The 20672-nt window shown below is 48.5% G+C and overlaps 4 protein-coding genes across 4 annotated transcripts; 2 read left to right on the top strand and 2 right to left on the bottom strand.

Moving 5' to 3' along the window:
• Positions 1–4: 4 nt before the first annotated feature.
• On the bottom strand, positions 5–1742 carry F4807DRAFT_458443 (fungal-specific transcription factor domain-containing protein; the record flags this gene model as incomplete). The annotated part of the gene is made up of 5 exons (XM_048001212.1): positions 5–607; positions 673–897; positions 950–1224; positions 1304–1642; positions 1700–1742. 5 exons carry the CDS (start codon positions 1740–1742, stop codon positions 5–7), a joined length of 1485 nt encoding a protein of 494 aa, XP_047856070.1.
• A 1972-nt stretch (positions 1743–3714) lies between these two features.
• F4807DRAFT_458444 (sterol-binding-like protein) lies at positions 3715–4234 on the top strand (the record flags this gene model as incomplete). The annotated part of the gene is made up of 3 exons (XM_048001213.1): positions 3715–3730; positions 3795–3995; positions 4071–4234. The coding sequence occupies 3 exons, from the start codon at positions 3715–3717 to the stop codon at positions 4232–4234; spliced, it is 381 nt and encodes a 126-aa protein (XP_047856071.1).
• Positions 4235–10328: 6094 nt separating this feature from the next.
• On the top strand, positions 10329–12461 carry F4807DRAFT_418179 (spermidine synthase). The gene is made up of 5 exons (XM_047997289.1): positions 10329–10587; positions 10800–10835; positions 10946–11238; positions 11313–11550; positions 11958–12461. The coding sequence occupies exons 1-5, from the start codon at positions 10353–10355 to the stop codon at positions 12233–12235; spliced, it is 1080 nt and encodes a 359-aa protein (XP_047856072.1). The 5' UTR covers positions 10329–10352; the 3' UTR covers positions 12236–12461.
• A 209-nt stretch (positions 12462–12670) lies between these two features.
• F4807DRAFT_393755 (uncharacterized protein) lies at positions 12671–14799 on the bottom strand. The gene is made up of 2 exons (XM_047995928.1): positions 13893–14799; positions 12671–13835 (listed from the first exon to the last, which is right to left on the bottom strand). Exons 1-2 carry the CDS (start codon positions 14366–14368, stop codon positions 13184–13186), a joined length of 1128 nt encoding a protein of 375 aa, XP_047856073.1. The 5' UTR covers positions 14369–14799; the 3' UTR covers positions 12671–13183.
• Between the last annotated feature and the right edge of the window lie 5873 nt (positions 14800–20672).

Below are 20672 nucleotides of genomic sequence, written 5' to 3' on the forward strand. Positions count from 1 at the left end.
CGTCTTAGATGCACCACGGCGCTGTAATATTTAGGTTGACGACGTTCCACCATTTGGTATTTGAGGTTCGGCCGCTATCGGCCTGGAGGTCTTGTTGTTTCCAAAGGGATTCGATAATATCCCGTAGGACATAAACGTTACCAATGTGTCTTTCGTTGTCCATTCGATCGAGTGTTTGAAGGATCATAATTCTTTGCTGGTCATTCTCCGTCTCGCACGCGATGACAAAGAGTGGCCATGGGCTTGTACAGACTTCGAGGCTACTCAGCGCTTGGAAGGCTTGCTCTAGATACATTGACCTGAGGTCTTGGTTATGGGTGCAGTCGCCTGTCCTTTGCAAGTATAGGAAGGCCGCGATTCGATAAAGCTCTGCCGTAGTAAGGATCCTAGTCCGCTCCTGCTGCGGTAGGCGATGCGCATCATGAGGATCCAGATGCTGCTGGAGGCTTGTTACTTTACTTTCAAATAGGTGCCATTCATCGGCTCTCTGAGTCCTTTCTTCGACATTAAAATCTGCAGACTCGCCCCTTAGCTCGATAGCACGTAATCCGTTGGCGTAGCTTATGATCTCCATAACTTCTACGGAACATCCAAGAGATCCTATAATCTGCTAGCTGTTAGCTAAAACCGTGCTTGTCTGGAAAGTCAGAAGAGTGGAATGAGCATCCGTACCAGAGATTTATCAAAACTCGCATCGTGTAGGAGCTGTAGAGATGCCGGACACCGGGTTCCATGAAGAAGCGGCTGACTAAAGTAACCTAGAATTTCATGATAGAGGAACCATGTATATAAGAATCCATACTTCAATCGTCCGCCGTGGATAGAGGCAAGCTTCTGAAGAATAGTTTGAGCACCGTGAAGATGCAGATTCCAGTTTCCCTCGTTCTCATCAAATACCTATCCAAGATTAGTACATCTACGCACGGAAAGAACATACGCATGCGCTTACATTATAGACGCACAGCATCATTGACGTGGCTAGTTGCGTCTCAGTAATCCCGACTGATTCGCTCGACAAGGACGAAGATAGCGACCGAAGCGCGTCGGCCTTGTAAGATAGAGCATGTTCGGGGCCCCAGAGATGAAAGGCTGATACGGCGAGCATGGCATTTCTAAGTCCATCTGAGGCGCTTCCGATGCTTGAGAGTGCCATAGGCAGTAGATCGTCGCGAAAGCCGTTGTTGACGTCAATTGTGGATATCATCTGAGAGAGCTTACGTCGGTCTAAAGCGCTAGGTATTAGCGAATCATCTAAGGCGCGCGAGCCTCACGAGTGTATGGATCGTGGAGGGTTAGTTCTCACAGTAATCGATGAGATGCGACTCCCTCTCGTGGAGATTCGAAAATAGAGGAATGATTCGTCCAGGCCTTGGCTGGGCCCGAACGAAGGACAAGCAAATGGGCGAGATGCCTTTTCTGGCTATAGCTAGATCTGAGTAAGTCACATTCAAAAACTGCTTCCCATAATAGGCCGAATCAATTTCGTGATGGTGGATCGTGTGGTCGGGAAGACGATTCAATCTGCGACGACCATCCGGCTGATCTGGCCACGCGAGACGGATCCCATATCCTAGACATTCTCTCCCGGTGCGAAGACAGTTGTTACAGGCTGGGTAGCCGCGGTCACATCCGATCTTACGCCCTTTCCGACACGTTTAGTAAGTGTTGCGATTGCTGATGTTATACTCGAAAAACTTACGTTTGCAGGTCCAACACCCCTGCGCCCTTCTAACAGTCTCCATCCTCCGGAGTCAAGAATCAGGAATCAAGTTTGTGTACAAGTCTTTTGTTAGTATGAGGCCACACCCACGGGGTCTGAGCCTTGCATCTTCGTACGCGGGTTTTGGCTTCTTTACAGTGGCGAGGCTGGAGAAAAGCAGTGCAGCGGCGCAGACGCGGAGGCAGAAGGGGTATATTATCCACAGCAGATCGATAACAAGGCAGATGAACAGATATTCTACTTGGGTCATACAATTCTCGAATCTGCCATCATACGACGCATTGTAACGATTTAGCTGTACGATTTAGCCAAGCTGGGAGACTCTGACGATAGGATGGTCCCCGGTTTGCCAGGTACATTGGATGTACGTTTGACTTTCGAAGATTGTCGCAGCGATACCGTACTATTCAAAAATATCAAGATCTCCGCAATTCCCTACCGACCAATTAGAGAGCCCTGGCTGTCAGGGTTGCTAGCAGTCAAATCCCGAGTGACCGGGCGAGACCCCGAGCGTCTGGCACCTGGAAATGCAGGAGAGATGGGCTCGACACACACATGCCAACGAAGAAACGTGGTAAAATCAGATGGAAAATTTTCGATTTCGTGAAATTCGAGTCGATGCCGGTGATAGAGATAGAAGTAATATCGACAACTAGTCGGCGAGGAGACCAGTATTCGGCAGTTCGGCGATTAAGGGGCGGGATAATTGTGATGCCGCTCCCAAGTGAGACAGTGATGCTGACGAAACTTCTGGGATACAAGAATCTTTGCTTTTACGTCATCCTCATGCGATTGTAATACCGTAAAGGATGAGATTCAAATCCCATATATTTTCCTATTCCCCGTGCTCTGTTTGAGATAATGACAATGTCTCATGTGCACCTCGAGAAACTCAACAGAGGTGAGATATCGGACAAGGTGAGCTGGCGTGCTGGTGCAGCCGAGGGGTGTGGTGGTAGTTCAGTATGTAACCACCACTTTAAGACCCTGATGACAACAATGACAGGCAGCAATGACAGGAATGACAGCGCACCCACAACACGCCTGGGTTCGCTTGGGGTCTTGGCTGGTGGCTGGTTGCTGGTAATGCTGGCAGGCTGGCTGCGCTCGATCATTATGACCGGTGAGATGGCGGGTAAGGTCGGAAATAGACGCTCTAGACCAGAGAAGGGAAAGGTCAGAATTGATCAGGCGATGGCGAGTTAATCGAGTTAATGATGCCAGGGGCTCTCCCGCGGGGGGGAAACGCTTCTGTAAACAAGTTGACTTCCTATTGGGTATTTTTGGCTTGTGGACAACCATTGCAGCTCCTTGCTCTAACTGGATCCAGAACTCGGCATGGCAAAGGCGTAAGCTCTGCGGAACGCACCGCCATGTATCATATGTAATTTGCCCATGTAACATGTGAGTTTAGGTCGAACAGGCCGGGTCTAGGTCCAGATATCGACCTGGCAGCTGGTCGATCTCTCTTCTTATTTGCCTCCTGTTGGAGAATCTGGGGACTTTACTAAGTGGCTTAATAGAGAAATGGAGACATGGAGAAATGAAAAATGTGGCTTGGGAAAAGGGGGCTAGTGGCTAGGTGTGCATTGTGGCTTCGGATCGACTCTATTCCGCTTACATAAACAGTTCCTTCCCCAGCCTACTAGGTACTAACCCCAGCAGCCGGCAAAGGCTTAATAAAATACATACTTAGTACCTTCCGCTCGGTCTCGCTTACCGAAATAGTGCCTGGATCTACTCAGCACATGAACGAATTGGGTAGCGGCCGAGGTTCAATTCACATGTGCAAGGTCCGAGAGAGACATCGTCATCGTTTCTCGCATAGTACATTATGTACGTGTAGCCTTTAGCTTACTCAATCCTACGATCCTCCAAATTTTTGACGTTTTTCCAACCAAATCCCACGTGCTCAACGACTCAACAACTAGACAACCCCTTACCGCCGTCTTCTCTTAATCGTGCCAACTCTTGGTTTGACAAATACCGCCAAAATGACCTTCAAGAATGGTATGTCCGTTGTCGCGCGCACATCCCTCGTTTCGCAAATTACTAACCAGTCTCCTCTTGATAGACAAGTTTCCTTCTTCGGAGGCATTCGATGTTATCAATGCCGCGTTATCTGCAAGCGAAGCCGATAAAAAGGATGCTATCAAGCAAGGAAATGCTATCTTTGCGTTTACTATAAAGAATAAGGCCGGCGAAACCGAGAGTTGGCATATCGATCTAAAGGAGAAAGGTGCCGTCGGTACCGGCGTTGGGACTAAACCAACAGGTAATGGACCGTCGCGACTCAGTTGTCGAATCTATTGGCGTCAAACTTGGCATACTAACTCGAGATAATAAACAGTCACTCTTTCGCTTTCCGACGAAGACTTTGCTAAGCTCGTGTCCGGCCAAGCTAATGCGCAACGATTGTTCATGTCGGGAAAACTCAAGATTAAGGGCGATGTGATGAAGGCGACCAAGCTACAACCTATCCTAGCAAAGGCGCAGACAAAGGCCAAGTTGTAAAAGATCGTCGATTGCCTTGCGACTCTCGTCCATTTTGGATTGGGCTTTTGGAGATGTAACAATCAACATGTATTATATATCATAATTACAAACCGAACTACCACAACCGAAGCCTGTTTTGAAACTTTCTCTCGACCATCTGCTCTAAATTAGAGCTGCAGCTATGCATCATGTAAACATCATAGGCATAACCCTCAACAGCGGGACGAGGTTATTATGTGTCTACGACATATAGGAAAATTTCTACTTGGCATACATATAGGGAGAAGTTAATTACAAAGGTGTTGTTGCTCTTATATCCTTTAAGTGGCTTAACAAGCATTGCCGTTGGTCGAGGTCTTCAAATCCTCCTTAGGAGATCGCTTCCAAGCAAGCTTTTCGGGAACCTCAGATACCAAGCAGTTTTGCGATCTGAGCGGGGGGAGTTCTACAGCCCACTCTAATTTGGCATCCTGACACAGGTCAATAGGCCTCGGATAGAATGGCTGATTGGAAATAATACATACATGCAGATCCATCAAATAGCGCCTACAGAATTCAAGTCGTACATTTGCGTCCCTGATGGATCAGGTTAGCTAAGCTTTACTTACCACTTATACTCCTATAACTCTTACATACATAATAATATATATCCAATGATATCATCCATTCGAGGACGGCGCAAGGTCCCGTTGTGATGTAAGTGGTATGGAAAGTTGCATCCATAGATATTCTATATACCAAGTCCAGTCTCCACATGCTAGGTCTTCTAGAAGAATGGTTAGCTCACATGCAAGAAGCTGTTCAATCTAATTGTTTTCGAGATCTCAGTGCATTTGGGCAGATTTCGATATTGGGAATTGTAGGAACCCAAAAGCAGGTACGTAGGTACAAAGAGCCAATGCTGAAATGTGGCCTGTGCTTCCCTTAGCTTCGACTGTCCTGTATTGATACATAAGGTACTTTGCAGGTCAGGGCAAGCGCGTCTTTATTTTTTGCCCAATGACGTGTGGAACGGTTGCCGGGAGCACGAACAGGACAGCAAAAGTCACTACCTGATTGAGTTTTTGGTGTTCATTTTATGGGGAAAGGTACAGGAAAGGTGCGAATACGTACCCGCGTACCCTTATTATTTTTTTCAGTCACAGAACCCCAAAATAATAACATCACTCCCGATTTCTTTCATACCCAAAGCAAAAATCTTTCTGCCCTTGCAGTCCATCACAAGGTGTCAAGGATTATCAACCATCATCAACCAAACTTTCTATCCTATCTGTTTCGATTCATTTCAATTGTTGCATGTCAACAAATTTCGAATTCCGCTGAGAATTTGCCGCTTAGGCTTTTCTTACCTCTTTTTCCCTAACATTCATTCCATTCTTTATCCGCGGATGACTTGCCCTCTGACTGGTTGCAGCCTGTCGCCTAAGTGATTACAAGTTGAATCTCCTCCTTCCCCTCGACGCGTCCATCAACATCAATATACCCTTTTCCTTTCTCAATCACCTCAACCACCACGCGTAATCGAAAAGACCTAGAATTTCATTCATGCCTGTATTCACGATGGATACTACCACACCACACAAACCCCGTCCCCCTCCGGGCCAACAGGGCTCGACGCCTTTCCGCTCTGCCTCCGCAAGCCGATTCCGATCATCGCTTGTGCCCATGAACAAGCCATCTCCCGCGCGTACATCGCGTCTCACCGGAAAACTAGCACCTACGACAAATCCTGCGTACAGTCGCGACCTTTTCCGCACCAACACTCCGCAAACTGTCCGCACCGCCAAATTTGCGCCAACCCTGCCCGCAGACGCAACAAAGATGACGCCAAGCGCCCGCAAGTTCACGCAGAAGAGTACAAGCGGGGGCATGAATGGTATAGCATCTACTGAGCTTTTCAAGATGAGAATCCCGTCACCAGACCCCGAATTGTCTGGCGAAGCTCTGTCCAAAGAAGTCCCAGATGATCCTCATCGCAAGGGTACCATCTACGCGGATCAGTTCCTAGCTCACAAATGCCCACAGAACTTCGACGATCTCCAGCGACGACAGTTCTTCTGCATCCTTGATTTACGAAGACTTAAGTATGCCGCTAATGAGATATTTGCCAAGAAGGATTGGAAGTTGAATATCATGAATTTTGCGAAGGAATACGAGAAGAGTAGAGGTTTGATTATGCTACGATATGGACTTTACGAATTCAAGAACGTCAAGCCCTCGGAAGAGGTTCTAAAGAGGTGGAGAGCGACTCATAACTTGCCCGAACCCGAACCACAAGCTGAGAGCGTACCTACCGCGTTTTCCGCTCAGAGCGGCCGTCGTCTTACAGGAGCGAACAGTTTGTCGACGAAGCGCAAGGCTGAGGATGACTTGACACCGAAAGATAATGCCTTAATGGCGTCAACTGCGAACCAGAATAAGCGTCGCAATTTGACTCAAGAACAGGCCGATCCCGTCCTTACGGGACCTGCGCCTTTTAAGAAGAGTAAACGAAAGGTAGACGATACCGACGAGCCTGACGAGAATCAGCCCAGCAAGGTGCAGAAGCCCACTCCTTCTGCTGCCAAGTCCAAATTTGAGAGCATCCTCAACAGAACACAAAGCGGCAGTACCTCGCCAATCAAGAGAGCTTCGTTAGCACCCTTTGGTACTCCCAAGCCCGACGAATCCCAGAACTCGAGTTTTGCCGGCAAATCGAACCCATTCGCATCGTTCTCGAACGGATTCAAGCCCGCATCTGTGGAAACGGTTAAGGACGGCGGCTCTTCAGGTTCGGTGCTTGCTGGACAAGATACTAAATCAACCCCAGCCAAAAGTGGCGGCAATATCTTCAGCTATCTTTCCGAAAGCTCCGCTAACAGCAGTGGTAACGAGAATGGTAACGCTGATGAAGGCGATACTGAGTCTGAATCTGAGGAAGAAGAAGAAAGCCCAGAGGCGCCACCCAGCGACCAGCCCAACGGCGCTGGGAGTGCTGCCACAAGTACCCCTTCCACTCAGAGTGACTCAGCTCCATTTGCTGCTGGTAAACCCTCTGCTACTACCTTCGGCCTCTTCAGCCAGTCCAATAAGGACCTTGAAGCTAATGCCAATTCCAAAGGTGGTCTCTTTGGACGAGTTCAGATGGGATCTAACGGACAACCACTTCGAGCTCCGTCCAGTGCGGAAGAACAGACTACCTTCACTTCCACCGAACAACCCCCGGCCGAAAGCGAACAGACTAAGACTCCCACTCAACGTCCAGGTGACTATACTTTCAACGCAGCGACGACCCCGATATCTTTCGGCTCAGTGACGACTCACAAGCCGGAATCTAGCAGTGAGCCTGATAAATCAGTGGATACGTCGACGGCAAAGCCGACTGTGAGTTTGTTTGGAGCAGGTGCCCCAACTAATGCGGCATTCCAACCATCAGCTGCAAGTGCAAGTATATTCAATACACCTAGCACATCTACTTTGTCCCAGGCGAAGACAGGCGGCACTGCAAACTCTCTCTTCTCAGCACAGAAGTCTACACCATCAACTTCTAAGTTATTCGGCGGTGTTCAGAAGGCAAATGAGAAGGACTCTTCAGCCGAGGCTAGTAAACCTCCTTCGGCTCCCAAGGAGCCTTCCCCTATCTTTGGCGCCTCGTCAGCAAGCACAACTGCTCCCACCCCCACAACCAAATCACTATTTGGCAACTCTCAGGCGAATGGAGGTACCGGCAGCCAATCGATATTTGCAAATGCTGCAAAACCGTCTGCATCTAACTTATTCGGCGGCTCTTCAAGCGAGACACCATCATTTGGTACGAGTGGTGCGAAGGTTAACGGCTCTAGCACAACGAAGTCCCTATTTGACACTCCAGCGAAGCAGCCATCTGCGAGCTTCACTTTTGGCGCATCAAAGCCTGAAACCCCAAGTGACACGCCTAAACCCAGCAACGGCCCTAGTCAGACGTCGAGCAGCTTCAACACAACTACACCCAAACCGATCTTTATTTCTGAGGCGACCAAGCCTACCACCACCCCCGCAGCATCGTCCATATTTGGTAACAATTCAACTACCCCAGCGGCATTGTTTGGTGCTAAGAATGGCGAGGCAACGCCTGCTGAAAAGAAGCCAGCCCCAACAGCAACTCCCTCACTGTTTAGTAATAACTCAACCACCTCGACCAGTCTGTTTGGCTTTAGAAGTGGTAATGCAGCACCTGCCGAGAAGAAGGATGAACCCTCAACCGCCCAGCCGGCGAGTAGTTTCGACAGTACTTCCAGCGCGGGGCCCAGTTTCACTTTCGGGGCCCAATCCATAGCACCAACTGTATCCAGTTCGCAGACTTCGACTGCGCCATCGATATTCTTTGGCGCTGGTGCTAATGGCACCCAAGCCAATGGCGGCGAGCCGAAGAAACCCGAGATTTCGTTCGGGGGTTCCACAGCTGGTTCGGGCACGACTCCGTTCGCCTTTAGTCAAGGGCCTTCGAGCTCCGGCACCGGCTTCACTTTCACGGCTGGTGGCAACGGGCAGTCGTTCAATAACCCCTTCGCCTCACCAACTCCCTCGCCGTCTGTCTCAATGTTCGCTGACAAACCTTCAACACCTGCGCCGGCCTCTACCTTCAACTTCTCCTTTGGCCAGCAAGCGCCATCAACCCCCAATCCGGCTCCAGCTAGCCAAGGATTTTCTTTCGGAGCCTCTTCCAACGCGACCAACGGCGCGCCTAGTCTTAGTTTTACAACCGCAACACCACCCCAAAACAACGCAAACCTGTTTTCATTCAAGTCTACCACGGCAGGTTCGATGGGTTCCGGTAGCTTTTTGCAGGCAAGTGGCGATACAGGAGCTAGTAAGACGTCTCCCAACGAGCAAAGCATTGCAGGATTCGCTAACCCCTCTCCAGACTCCCCGTTCCCGGCGCCTTCCAGCATTGGCACGACTCCGGTAAACGGCACGCCGGAGCCGCAGACTCAGAACGAGGATGGTGAAGAGGCGCCACAGGAGCAGCTTTCGCTCACGAATGGCGGACCAGGTGAGGAGGATGAAATCATTCTGCATGAAGTACGGGCCAAGGCCATTAAGTTCATACCCATCCGTAAGGGCGAGGATGAGGAGGAGAATAAGTCGCCATGGACGACTCAAGGTGTAGGTCCTCTCCGCGTCCTCAAGAATAAGACAACCGGAACTGTCCGCGTGTTGCTCCGTGCCGAGCCGAGAGGCCATATTGCCATGAACAAGGCCCTCTTATCGGATATCGAGTACAAGTCTACGGAGAAGACGGTCAACTTCGCGGCAGCAAGTGACGACGGCAAGGGACTCGAGACCTGGGTACTACAGGTCAAGAAGCCCGACTTCGCACAGGAGCTGGTTCGTGTGCTGGAGCAGAACAAGGGCGCGAATAAGAAATAAGATTGACAAATTCACATTGGTGTACGGCGCAGGGTGGGTATACTAAAGCATAGCATTGCTGCTGGTATTGTTTGAAGTTCTTATTTTCAGGGTCAAAAAGCATTCGGGTGCCCTGAGTATGGAAGGCATCGCTTGGTAACGTCGCAAGTTTTTATTGGAAGGGTATCGAGCAAAATGAAAGATGCATTCACCACTATAGCTAATGTGTACCTGAGCCTAATTTCACCAACCTCAGGTTGTAGATTAATGTCGTTACAGTCTTCCATGATAATGATAAAGGCCTCAGAAACCTGGTATGAAAATGTGCATATCTAAACTGGGTCCCACTATACGACTTCCCTTTCTTTAGGTATGTAGGTACCTGGTAGGCAATATGTAGGAGCTGGTGCCCAACGATAACCCCCCTTTTTATCGAAGTTTTCATCTTGTTGCCCAATCAAGTAGAACTACGGAGGCTAAGGTTGGTTACCGAAGAATTCAAGGTTGATTAGCCGCACATGTATATTTCGTGCATTTTGGAGCGGAATCTGTTACGTGCATGTACAATGGCTAGCCCAGTAGCCCTACTAACTCTGCCTATCATGGTGCCGAACAGCGTACTCCAAATGTACACGTTTGTACCTTCCAAAGTTAGCCGTGTGATTGTCGGAAAGAGCTCTAGGTCGGCCCTATCAAACCCATAAGGTTTAAGGTTACAGGTTTTTTCTTAGTCTTTTTTTCCCTCACCGCAGAGCAAAATTTTCAGTTGATGCACTGGAGAAGGCAAATATTTTCGCCGTGTCAGAGTAACATCCGACTACTGAAGTTTTTATCGACCAACTGGAAACAGCGATTGCCTAGACCTATAAATATCTGCCAAAGTCGACGTAGCAGCAATAGTAGGCTCTTTTCCACTCTTGCCCCGCCGACGGTACTCGATATTTACTATTTGCTGTTTACGGAGCCGAAGATGTCTGGAGAGATCGTCCACGAGACCATCAAGGGTAAGTTGCATTGGCATATCATGTCTGATTGATTAAAAAAACACGGGTATCTTCGACCCTTGATCGGGGTTGTACAACATATTTCACTTAGATATATCGAATATTCACAACTCTGTCTTTATCTTTCTCTACATCATACCCCCCTTTAGATTTATGTCATGACTGTTTCATTCACTCTGTTTCAAGGCCCTGGCACTAACGATATCTCGCAGATGGCTGGTTCAGAGAGATCTCTGACATGTGGCCTGGTGAGTAAGGACGATGAACTTCCCCCTTTTGGCAAAAAGTCACGTAGTCAAAAGGGAAGTGGGGACTTTGAAAGTTTTATTCTAATAGGAGTTTCGCCTTTTCATTCCAGGCCAGGCCATGACCCTGAAGGTGAAGAAGGTGCTGCATCACGAGAAGAGCCAGTACCAAGACGTCCTCATCTTCGAGTCCACCAACTACGGCACCGTCCTGGTTTTGGACAACGTCATCCAGTGCACTGAGCGGGATGAGTTCTCCTACCAGGAGATGATCACCCACCTGGCCCTCAACTCCCACCCTGACCCCAAGAAGGTCCTAGTCATCGGTGGCGGTGACGGGGGTGTCCTCCGTGAGGTTGTCAAGCACGAATGCATCGAGGAGGCTATCCTCTGTGATATCGACGAGGTATTATTACTCAATTGGCTGTTGCTACCGTCGCGGTGGAATATATATAGCTAATACCAGTTCTAAAACCAAAGGCCGTTATCCGCCTCTCTAAGCAATACCTCCCTGGTATGGCCGAGGGCTTCAAACACCCTAAGGTGAAGGTCCACGTTGGCGACGGCTTCAAGTTCTTGAACGACTACAAGAATGCCTTTGATGTCATCATCACCGACTCGTCCGACCCGGAGGGCCCCGCCGAGAGCCTGTTCCAGAAGTCTTACTTCCAACTGCTATACGATGCCCTGCGCCCCGGCGGCGTTATCACCACTCAAGGTTGTACGTCTCCTTTATATCAGGCAAAAGTTCGCAGAGATACCGGGTGAAAGAAAACGGCACCGAACTTTGCGCCTGGTTGTTCTTAAACAACCCCCCGATTTTTTCCTATGAAGGGTCGAATCTTGGGCTTTGACGGGCTGTGTTTTCCTCGTGATATCTCCTTGCTCACTCACCTCTCCCCATACATATACCTTTCTGAGTGTTTCCCTTGGTCGGGTATTTCGAGTCTTGGGTCTTCATCTAGGCTGAGATTTGCATCGACCCCCCAATTCCCTATTCCTCATCCCCCTTTCCTCATCACCTTCCCCTCTTCTCCCCCTTCCCTAGGTCTTCCCAGTCTGTTTTAAACTCACCCCCCTAGTTCTTCCACCGAACTCCGTTCGCTAACTCTCCGTCCTCCGTAGCCGAGAACCAATGGCTCCACCTGCCGCTCATCACGAAGCTCAAGAAGGACTGCGGGGAGGTGTTCCCCGTGGCCGAGTACGCGTACACGACCATCCCGACCTACCCCTCGGGTCAGATCGGCTTCATGGTCTGCTGCAAGGAAGCCGGTCGCGACGTCAAGAAGCCCGTCCGGTCCTGGTCCCCCGAGGAGGAGGCCAAGCTCTGCAGGTACTACAACGCGGAGATCCACAAGGCCAGCTTCATCCTACCCACTTTCGCCGCGCAGGCTCTGCAATAGGCGCGGAATGAAGCGGGGAATGCTGATCAGGTAGATTCGGGATGAGGGACTGACTGGTGGGCTCGGGTAATGAATGTTTATATGAAAGCTACTGAACGAATTGCGCGTTTGTCGTAGATGTCCTATTTAGGCCGAGGGATAAGGCTGGATAGGTAGCCGGAGGATGATAGGTATATCGACTTAAGGTTAAGAGTCCCCCCTTTAGAAAAATGGAATCATTGCATCATTTTATGAACGCTGTGAACTTGTGATAGTCCCCGCGTGGTCTGTGAGAATTGCTAGGTGAAGTGGTAAGTCTGCCAATTCGAGGTATGAAAGAGTAAATCTAATATAAACTATCAAGTATTTTTATGGGCTCTTATTCATGTCACTATGCTTTCATCGTCTGGTCTATTTTAGCTTTTATCAGGGAGCATGGTTTCTATGTGAAGACAGGTCAGGATTATCTTCCAATTTTCCAAGTTAAATTTAGATCTACAAGGCTTATGACTTCACGAGAACTACTTATCTAAATGGAGTTGAAAGGGAGACGTCCATTTTATCAACTAAACTCCTAATATCTTTCTCAGTCGTTTCAGCAACCCCATCCCCTTCAAACTAGGGACCTCCGCAGGTGTTAGTTTTGGTAATAGGCCTCGCTTTGTACTTATCAGGGAGATAGTCCTTGCTTGACAAGAGTGCCTCTCCCATAACCTCGGGATGATGACCGAGCCATCAGAATCGACAATCTTGATCTGATGGAATCTAAGCACACACTCGAGGGCATCATAATCCAGAGTGACATCGTCAGGGTTCGACCTAAACTTTCGGAACCTTTCCGCCGCATTATTTGCATTCCCGAAGTAATCGAGACAGCAAATATCATAATCCAAGTCGTTGAGTGCAAGGATGAATTTCTAAACAAGTAGGTAGTTAGCCGAGGGAACGCCCCCTAATGACACTAAGAAGCTAGGAAATGCAAGTTGGAATGACCCTTACATTGGTCGTATCAATTGTGTCGACTGGAAATACGCTCCACGTCCCGTCTGGTTTGTTTATCTTCGTCCATTTCTCTTCTCGAACCGAGACCTTGGGCTCGGGCTTCAAAACGCTAACTAAAGACGGATCTTCGTCCGCTGAGCTTTTTCGTGCGTTCTTGTTCTCCAGGTCGACTAATATCTGCCGCACGAGTCTGGAAAACTGTATCTCCACGGAATACGTTTCTATTGTGACGAATTCGATGTTTTTGCTGGGTATGATATCCAGGCTTCTATTAAGCGTTTCCACGACTTCCTGGTCGATCTCTTCGGCTTCTTCCTGAGGAAGTCTCTCGTCGTTCTTGTCAGATGAATAGTACCGAATCAAGGCAGTCTGGCTACTTGATGTTTCGGCAGTAGCAGTAGATGTCTTCTGGCTGCTGTCTACTGTCACTTCATCATCTTCCCTTGCGGCAGAAGTCCCATTTGACTTGGGTCTACCTCTGCTGGCGTCTCTGCCTGATGGCAGGAGTGTTGAGTGAGACGAATATGTTGAAGCTTGCTGCCGTGACTCGTTACTAGAATTATGTTGTAGATTCGCCGTACTGTTTTCCAAGATATATTTGACTTGAATATTTTGCACACTATTTACGTTAACAATGCCTTCCAGTTTGCAAGAAGGGCAACAGACGTGTACATACTAATAATTGTTGTGCACTGCACCGCTCCGATCAATAGTCAGGAGCGTCAAGATCGGCGTCAGCATCGCAATCTGCTGTTGCAGAGAGTGTCTAAAACCCGTAACCTTCTCCTTGCTCCGGAAATACCATTTGAGCCGGAGGCCGAATTGTTCGAGCTTCTTCTCGCTATCCCGGAAGCGCTCCAGGAGCGGGACAAGACTTTTCTGCAGAACGTCGTATATCCTGAAGATCTGGTCGCAGATGTCCATGATACGTTTCACCACGCCGCCGATTTCGTCGTTGACGTGCGGCTGCTTGTCGAGGACGCCTTGAATCGTCCTCATTATCTGCGTCGCCGAATCCACGTCTCTGGCGACATTGCGCACTTCTTCGCCGGCGGCACCGATGCCGTCTGCGACGGAGTACAGCACGGTTGTTACTTGGATACCAAGCGAGAATAGTCCCGCGATGGTAGAAGCTTCCCCGACACCTGCCATGGCTTTTAGCTACCTAGGTACTATTGGAACAAGACTTAAACTGCTAGCTCGTGGGTATTTATTATCATTGAAAAGCAGAAACGATTGTAAATGTCATGGGGTAGTTGAATCGGCCTTTACGCGAGGCTGAGTGATGAAACCAAGCGATATTGACAGGCACAGCCCCACCCCCAGGCGTTTTCTGCAACGAAATACTTCGTACGTCTGATTCGATGATCGATAAAAAGGTTCTGATATACAGCACGTGCGTGTCACTTTTTATTCTTGTCAATGCTAGCTAGGTACCTACCTACATAGCAAGTAGCTAAGAGCACCTTCAATTGACATGTGCAGCCTGCTACCTACTTAAGCACGAGTCTTTCTCGCTAGATAGCTGCCAATTAAAGGGATAAGAGGTTGTTAGATAGAACCCGAGACTTCTTTACAAGACTTTCCCTCCTACGATACTAGCTTCATAATATCCATCAATATCTTCGGCTTGGATCACTCTCTTATCAAGGAATTAGAGATCGAGAACACGATTGACATCCATTTAGACGGGCGAAGGCTTCAATAAACGTAGCACCGATGGGTCATGATACAGAACCCCAACCCTAACCCTGGTCCTAATCCTCGACAGACCTTCTAGCCTTCAGGGCTTCGCAGAGCTGCAGGAACCAAGTGGTAGAATACCTTACTTACCGCTTAGTAGAAAAAGAAAAAGTGATTTGAAATTCATCCAGACATCGACATCACACCACTTTCGCTCTTAATCCAGCATATCCCCCGCGCGTTCAGAGGGAGAGAGAACCGAGGCTCCGGGGAAAGGAAAAAAAAACAAAAAACAGGAGTAGGAGAAAAAGTAAAAAGTCCTAGAAATGTGGCTATGGTACCGAGTATATAGAAAAACAAGGGGCAGAGAGGGAGAGAAGGCAAAAGAAAAAGGCATCAAGTAACATCGTCTGTGACCGGCTCGCTAACCGCCGCTGCAAGAAAGCTTCTATATATAAACCGGCTGACTCAACCAAACCGGACCGATGGCGACAATATAGTTTAATACGTACGGGTACGACATCGCAATAAAAAACTTCTCGCATACACGCGCGCTTGTTTCCCAACTTAGCCGTCGGGTGACTACTATATTAGAAACATATTTACGGTCTGTTCGCTCCTCAAGAAGGAGTGCTTTACATTGCGATAGACACGGCAATGCATACACACGGACGGGCTTTTGGGGGAAAAGGAGAGAGAAGTAAGTCATGTCATATCATATACGTACCTAGGTAGAGGTATCTTACATAACAATTCCCCCTCATCTCACTCCCTCCGAACCCCTGGCTCGGTGCGTTAGTCGGTCAGTTACCCAGAACCCCTCGTGTAGGATCGCAGAAAAGATGATGTCAAGCGGCGGCGCGCGAGATTGGGTAGGTATGTATAGGTATGTTAGAGATGCCGGTTATGCAAAGAATTCCTCGATCTCGAGCTTGTTCCTACGAGCCGTGCCGTGTGGCTCTCACCCCGGATTATCAGCCCGGCATAAGGCATGGGTGTTGGGCGGTGAACTCTCGATGCGTACTAAGCACAAGGCAAGCAAAGCAACCGAACCAAAGAAAAGAAGAAAGACAAGAACCCCCGTGAAGGTTAAAGTCCACCGTAGATCCTACAAGAAAAAAACTGCGTTGCAATGAAAGGACAGGCGCATCGGCGCTTAACTCTAATTTAGTATGTTAGATACTTACTTAGATACATATCTAGGTACACATCTAGGTAGGTAGGTATGTTGGTATGTTGGTAGAATAGGAATCTGACCTGACCTGGTAAGATACCCGTCTTCCTTGTCTCTGGCATGGCGTGGCATGGCAGGGTTCCTTATATAATTATAACACGTACATATATGTTAAGGCAAGATAAACGCTGTGACGAACGCCACCGAAGCGACATCCGAATTCCTTTGCGGTTGACGGGTGGTGGGGTCTGGAACCATAGCAAGGCTGCCGGATTCTGGGCATCTCCTTGACTCGCATCGTAATACCATCTTCGGCCTTAAGCAGGGACCATCGAATAGTATTAGGGACATCGCGTACAATATAGCACTTGGCTACCGTCGCCGGAAAACAGCGGCTCGATCGAGTAGGTACCTACTGACCTAGTCTCGCCAACTAGGTAGGTAGGTAGCTAGGCAAAGAGCCGTGGTTTCTAGATCGGCAGCTTGAAGCCTAATAGATCGGTGCTCGAACTACGCCGCTCGATAGCCAACGGCTGTTGGGCTAGAGGGGCAAGATCCTCCCGTTAGTGTCGAGCAATCACATAGCAGATCAATAGTCTAATAAACGTAGTTGGGGGCTCGTTGGACAGCCCCACAGAAGCGCCGGGCAGCTTAGATCCGTGTGTATGTATATGTTCACAGCCCGCTCGAAGTCCATTCAAAGTTTCACGCACAGACGTTTGCGGGCGGGAGATCATTTTTAAGTATGGTGCAACGGTACCTATTTTTTTCTTCGACGATGGATGCGATTTTCGCTAGCGCACCATGTTTTCGAGCACTTCCAAGAAATCTTATCACGACTCCTACGATCGCTTTTATACACCGAGCAAGATCTGACGGGCCGAAGAAAAGCCTACGATATAATCCTGTACTTTCACAGAACCGTGGACCGTGCTACCTAAGCCATGAGGATGGTCGTATTTGGAGATGACGGCTGCTATTGCGGAACAATGGCACCATTCGGCATGTCTGGGGGCTACGATGGTAACCTGACTACGAATGTGGCCAATGAAGGCCTCGGCAAGCCTGCCTGGTCTGCATGTAGTGGTGCAGAAAAAGCAAGGCTTGAGATCCTTCGAGAGTACGTATGTAGTTGTAGTGGTGGTGGGCAGTCCTCCGGGGTGAGACGGGGTGAGACGGCAGTGACTGTTTAATTCGTTAACCAGGGAATGTGGCTTAGAGATCTTAGGTCTTTAGCCAATTTTCGGTGTGATATGTCAGTATAACAGTCGTATCGCAGGAATCACCAAGTTGAGCGAGTAAGACAACGATGATCTCAAGTCGTAAGAAATGGTCGTTGCCGATTCCCGTCGTAAGTTGCAACTGGTAAGCCGAGGCAAAGAGTTGTATCGGGCAACCAGCGCGAGTCCCCATCGTAAGGCAGATCGTGAGCTTCGAAGCTTACATAGTACATCCTTCCAGATTTCACTCGATACGATGAACTCCAATTATGAGATTGCAGCAGGACTTGATAACGATCAATAAGTTGGAGACAACCCCACGATTGGGGGGTTTGATATCGGGACCATATTTTTCGGAAATATGGTTGGGTCGAGGGAAATCGGAACCTTTGCGCGACTTGCTGCTGCACGTGTAGGTGGTATGTATGTACCTACCTATGTATGTATGTAGATTAGATCCTTCTGATATGAAATGTCTCGGCGGCCATGTGTTTATAATTAGTTCGCAAACCCCCTTTAGACGGTTGATGGGCAGGAGGTAGTATTTGAAGGCAAGTTAACGATTCACGATATTCGAATTATGCCGAAGTCGTATTAGTGAAAGAGATAGGCGAGGACCATGATATAGCTCCTATGGTCGGGGATAAAATGTCGATCACTTTCAAAAGATTCCCACTCGCACTGCCGCAACGCGCGGATAGAAGACATCCATGTACTAGGTACCGTAAGCTTCCATGTGAACAGACGCTTGCAAGGATGCCGGCTACGCTAGACCATGCCCTAAATTAAGGGTGACACGAGCCTCGAAGCTAGGCCTCATCGAATTGGGAGAAGGACGTTAGTACCCGCTACTCCACCTCTAGCCACGTTTTTTTCCCTTTTTAATATATGCGGGTGTTGGGCTGTTAGCCTAACTTAAAAGCTCCCTGGGATAAGTCCGGACGAGGAGCTACTAAAGCATGCTGGGGCGTTGGGATTACTGACTTGATTTGCATGGGACTTCGTGCCGATTGGGTGTTCTGTTGCTACAGATAAATTGTAAGCATGGTAGTGTAGAGCGCAGAAGGACGGTGTCTGAGATGTGTACCGGGATCCATCCGCGCTTAGGAAAAAGACATTCGGTTTCTTTGAGGAAGCCTTGCCGATTTGCCTGCGAACCTAAGGAGAAAAGGGGGATTGGATGAATCGGAATCTGGAGGAAGAAATACCCATAGGTCTAAATATACAGATATTCAAAAGCTATGATAGGAAGTAATGTATGTACGTAATCTAGTATTCGCAGCATTATCTCCGACCTCTAGTGAGGACTATGAATGGCTCGCAAAGCTGATGTGTGGCTCTTGATCGTCCCTCGTCGTCATTAGTGGAAGCCATAAGGTTGCAGCGTTGCGTGATGGCGGCCCGGCCATCTGAGCGAGTAACCTCGAGAGGCTGACAGCACATGGCAGTGGCACACACAGACATCGAGATTGGTGACACCGATTGCAGGACGAACTAATGACAGGGCATGGCGAGTTTGCTGATGTTTGGATCGGACGTCGTGTAGGGACTGTAGTTCGAGGAGGTGTGGGTGACACCGCCGTAATCAGCACTCGAGCGAGTACTATGGTACAGCTCGCTATGCGAAGTACTCGCATTGGTACTCATACGCATTGCATGCATTCCGAGAAGCTCAACCGGGACGAGCTAGTAGTAGGTAGTGGAAGATTAGCGTCTCGGGCTCGCGAACCCTATGTGCGGCGCCCGTTCCCCCATCCTTGGTGTCTTTGCAGGCTTGCAGCAATCCTCAAATTGGCGACCTCAAATGGCGTGTTTTATAGCGGAGTTCTGCTGAAAAGTTCCAGAGGCCTAGAAGGAAGTGTTTCGTCTCACTGTCGCTTAATACCCAATACTCGATATTATATCCAATACATGCCTAAGCCTTACTGACAATTATTGCTTTTTCATACCGAGCATAAGTATGATTGTTCTTTATCATCGGTGATGGAGTTTCCGAGTTGAGTATGAAACAAGGCTGATCGTAGAATGTTTGCTTAGATGTTCTAGAGCTTTTGGAGATTTGGGAGAAAAGAAAAGAAAACACAAGTATAGACCCATTTGTATATAAAGTTATCATGCTAGTAGCTTGTATCTCATTAGTTGGATGTCGCTTCTTTTCTCTTCATGACAATTAGCTAAACATTACTTCATCCACATCTTCTGTTACACATACTATTAGGCCTATATAGCAGGTAGTTAATATTATATGCGCAAAGCTCAGTAAGAAGAAGGTTCCAGCGTTTCGATGCTGATGGGTATTGGCGCTGGCGGGTAACAATACTACGGTACATCAGCAGCGTCATGCCGTTAGTCGAAAAATAGTACGCTGTGCGTCGTAGTCGCGTGGTTTTGATGTTTCATTCCTGCAAAATACATACATCCGCACATGTGGGTAAGTATTGGGTACTGTACCTCATAAGCGGAGTTGCTCAGCAGATAATCAATCTATTCCCTGAAAGGACTCGTCGTGAGGACCCCAATCCAATGTTTCGAGTACCTCTCATCTCCACACTGCAAGGTACACACCTATTTGAAACTCACCAATGCCCAGCAGAGCTACAGAAGTAAATGACTTGGGTGGAAGTCACTGCTAGCCACTACCTTAACTTTAAGTCCTGGCAGTGGCAGCCCGGGTTGCTTTCTGACTTCTGACATAACAATTTTGCCGTACCCATCAATTCCAATTACTACCCAGGTAGGTACCTAGTACCATTAGGTAGGCTAGCAGGTTACCTCTAGCTACCTAGTAGCTGCCTTCAGTCTCCGGTTCTCCATTTTCCCTTCTCCAGTTCAACACCTCCTCAACTTCGCCTTTCGCTAATGTACCCTCAACCATTCAAGGGAATCAAGGGAATCCAGCCATCATTGTCCAATACGACAAAGGAGCAGAAAGCGTGAAAGAGAAAGAGGCCTTGATGTTTCACAGCTTTATCAGCTTGACTGATGGTTAATGGCTAGGTAAGTAAGCAGCTTTAGGTGGTGCTCCATGGATTCTTGATACCCATTACAAGCTTCTAGCCCTTCTAGCCTTTTTTATGCATCGAGCATGGGTTGGGAATCTTTCCCATTGTTTTTTGCGGTAGCATTCTGATTCATTCCCAACGTGACACTGTACCCTACTATTACTTCGCCCTTTTCTGATTTCTTACCCCCCCTTTTCCCGTTACCTGTCCTGGTCTAGAGAGTTCCAGAGGTGTACAAGAGGCATACATTAATCCAACCCATTTCCTCCAAACCCGTGCTAGCTTTCGAGGTAGCGAACAAGGGCGCGGATGGTAGATGCTTGTATTATGTAGGTAGAAGGCACCTGGGCTTTTCCTCTCTTACTACATAATACCAT

This window comes from Annulohypoxylon truncatum (assembly GCF_022578515.1).
Source record: "Annulohypoxylon truncatum strain CBS 140777 unplaced genomic scaffold F4807scaffold_9, whole genome shotgun sequence".
Lineage (NCBI taxonomy): Eukaryota > Fungi > Ascomycota > Sordariomycetes > Xylariales > Hypoxylaceae > Annulohypoxylon > Annulohypoxylon truncatum.

What these genes read in the sequence shown, in the direction of transcription:
- F4807DRAFT_418179 (XM_047997289.1), top strand. Translation starts at nt 10,353, where the DNA reads ATGCACTGGAGAAGGCAAATATTTTCGCCGTGTCAGAGTAACATCCGA. An exon ending in GATCTCTGACATGTGGCCTG is followed by an intron (nt 10,836 to 10,945) that starts GTGAGTAAGGAC and finishes TTTTCATTCCAG; the next exon opens with GCCAGGCCATGACCCTGAAG. An exon ending in CGGCGTTATCACCACTCAAG is followed by an intron (nt 11,551 to 11,957) that starts GTTGTACGTCTC and finishes CGTCCTCCGTAG; the next exon opens with CCGAGAACCAATGGCTCCAC.
- F4807DRAFT_393755 (XM_047995928.1), bottom strand. Translation starts at nt 14,368, where the DNA reads ATGGCAGGTGTCGGGGAAGCTTCTACCATCGCGGGACTATTCTCGCTT. An exon ending in GCAGTGCACAACAATTATTA is followed by an intron (nt 13,836 to 13,892) that starts GTATGTACACGT and finishes TAACGTAAATAG; the next exon opens with TGTGCAAAATATTCAAGTCA.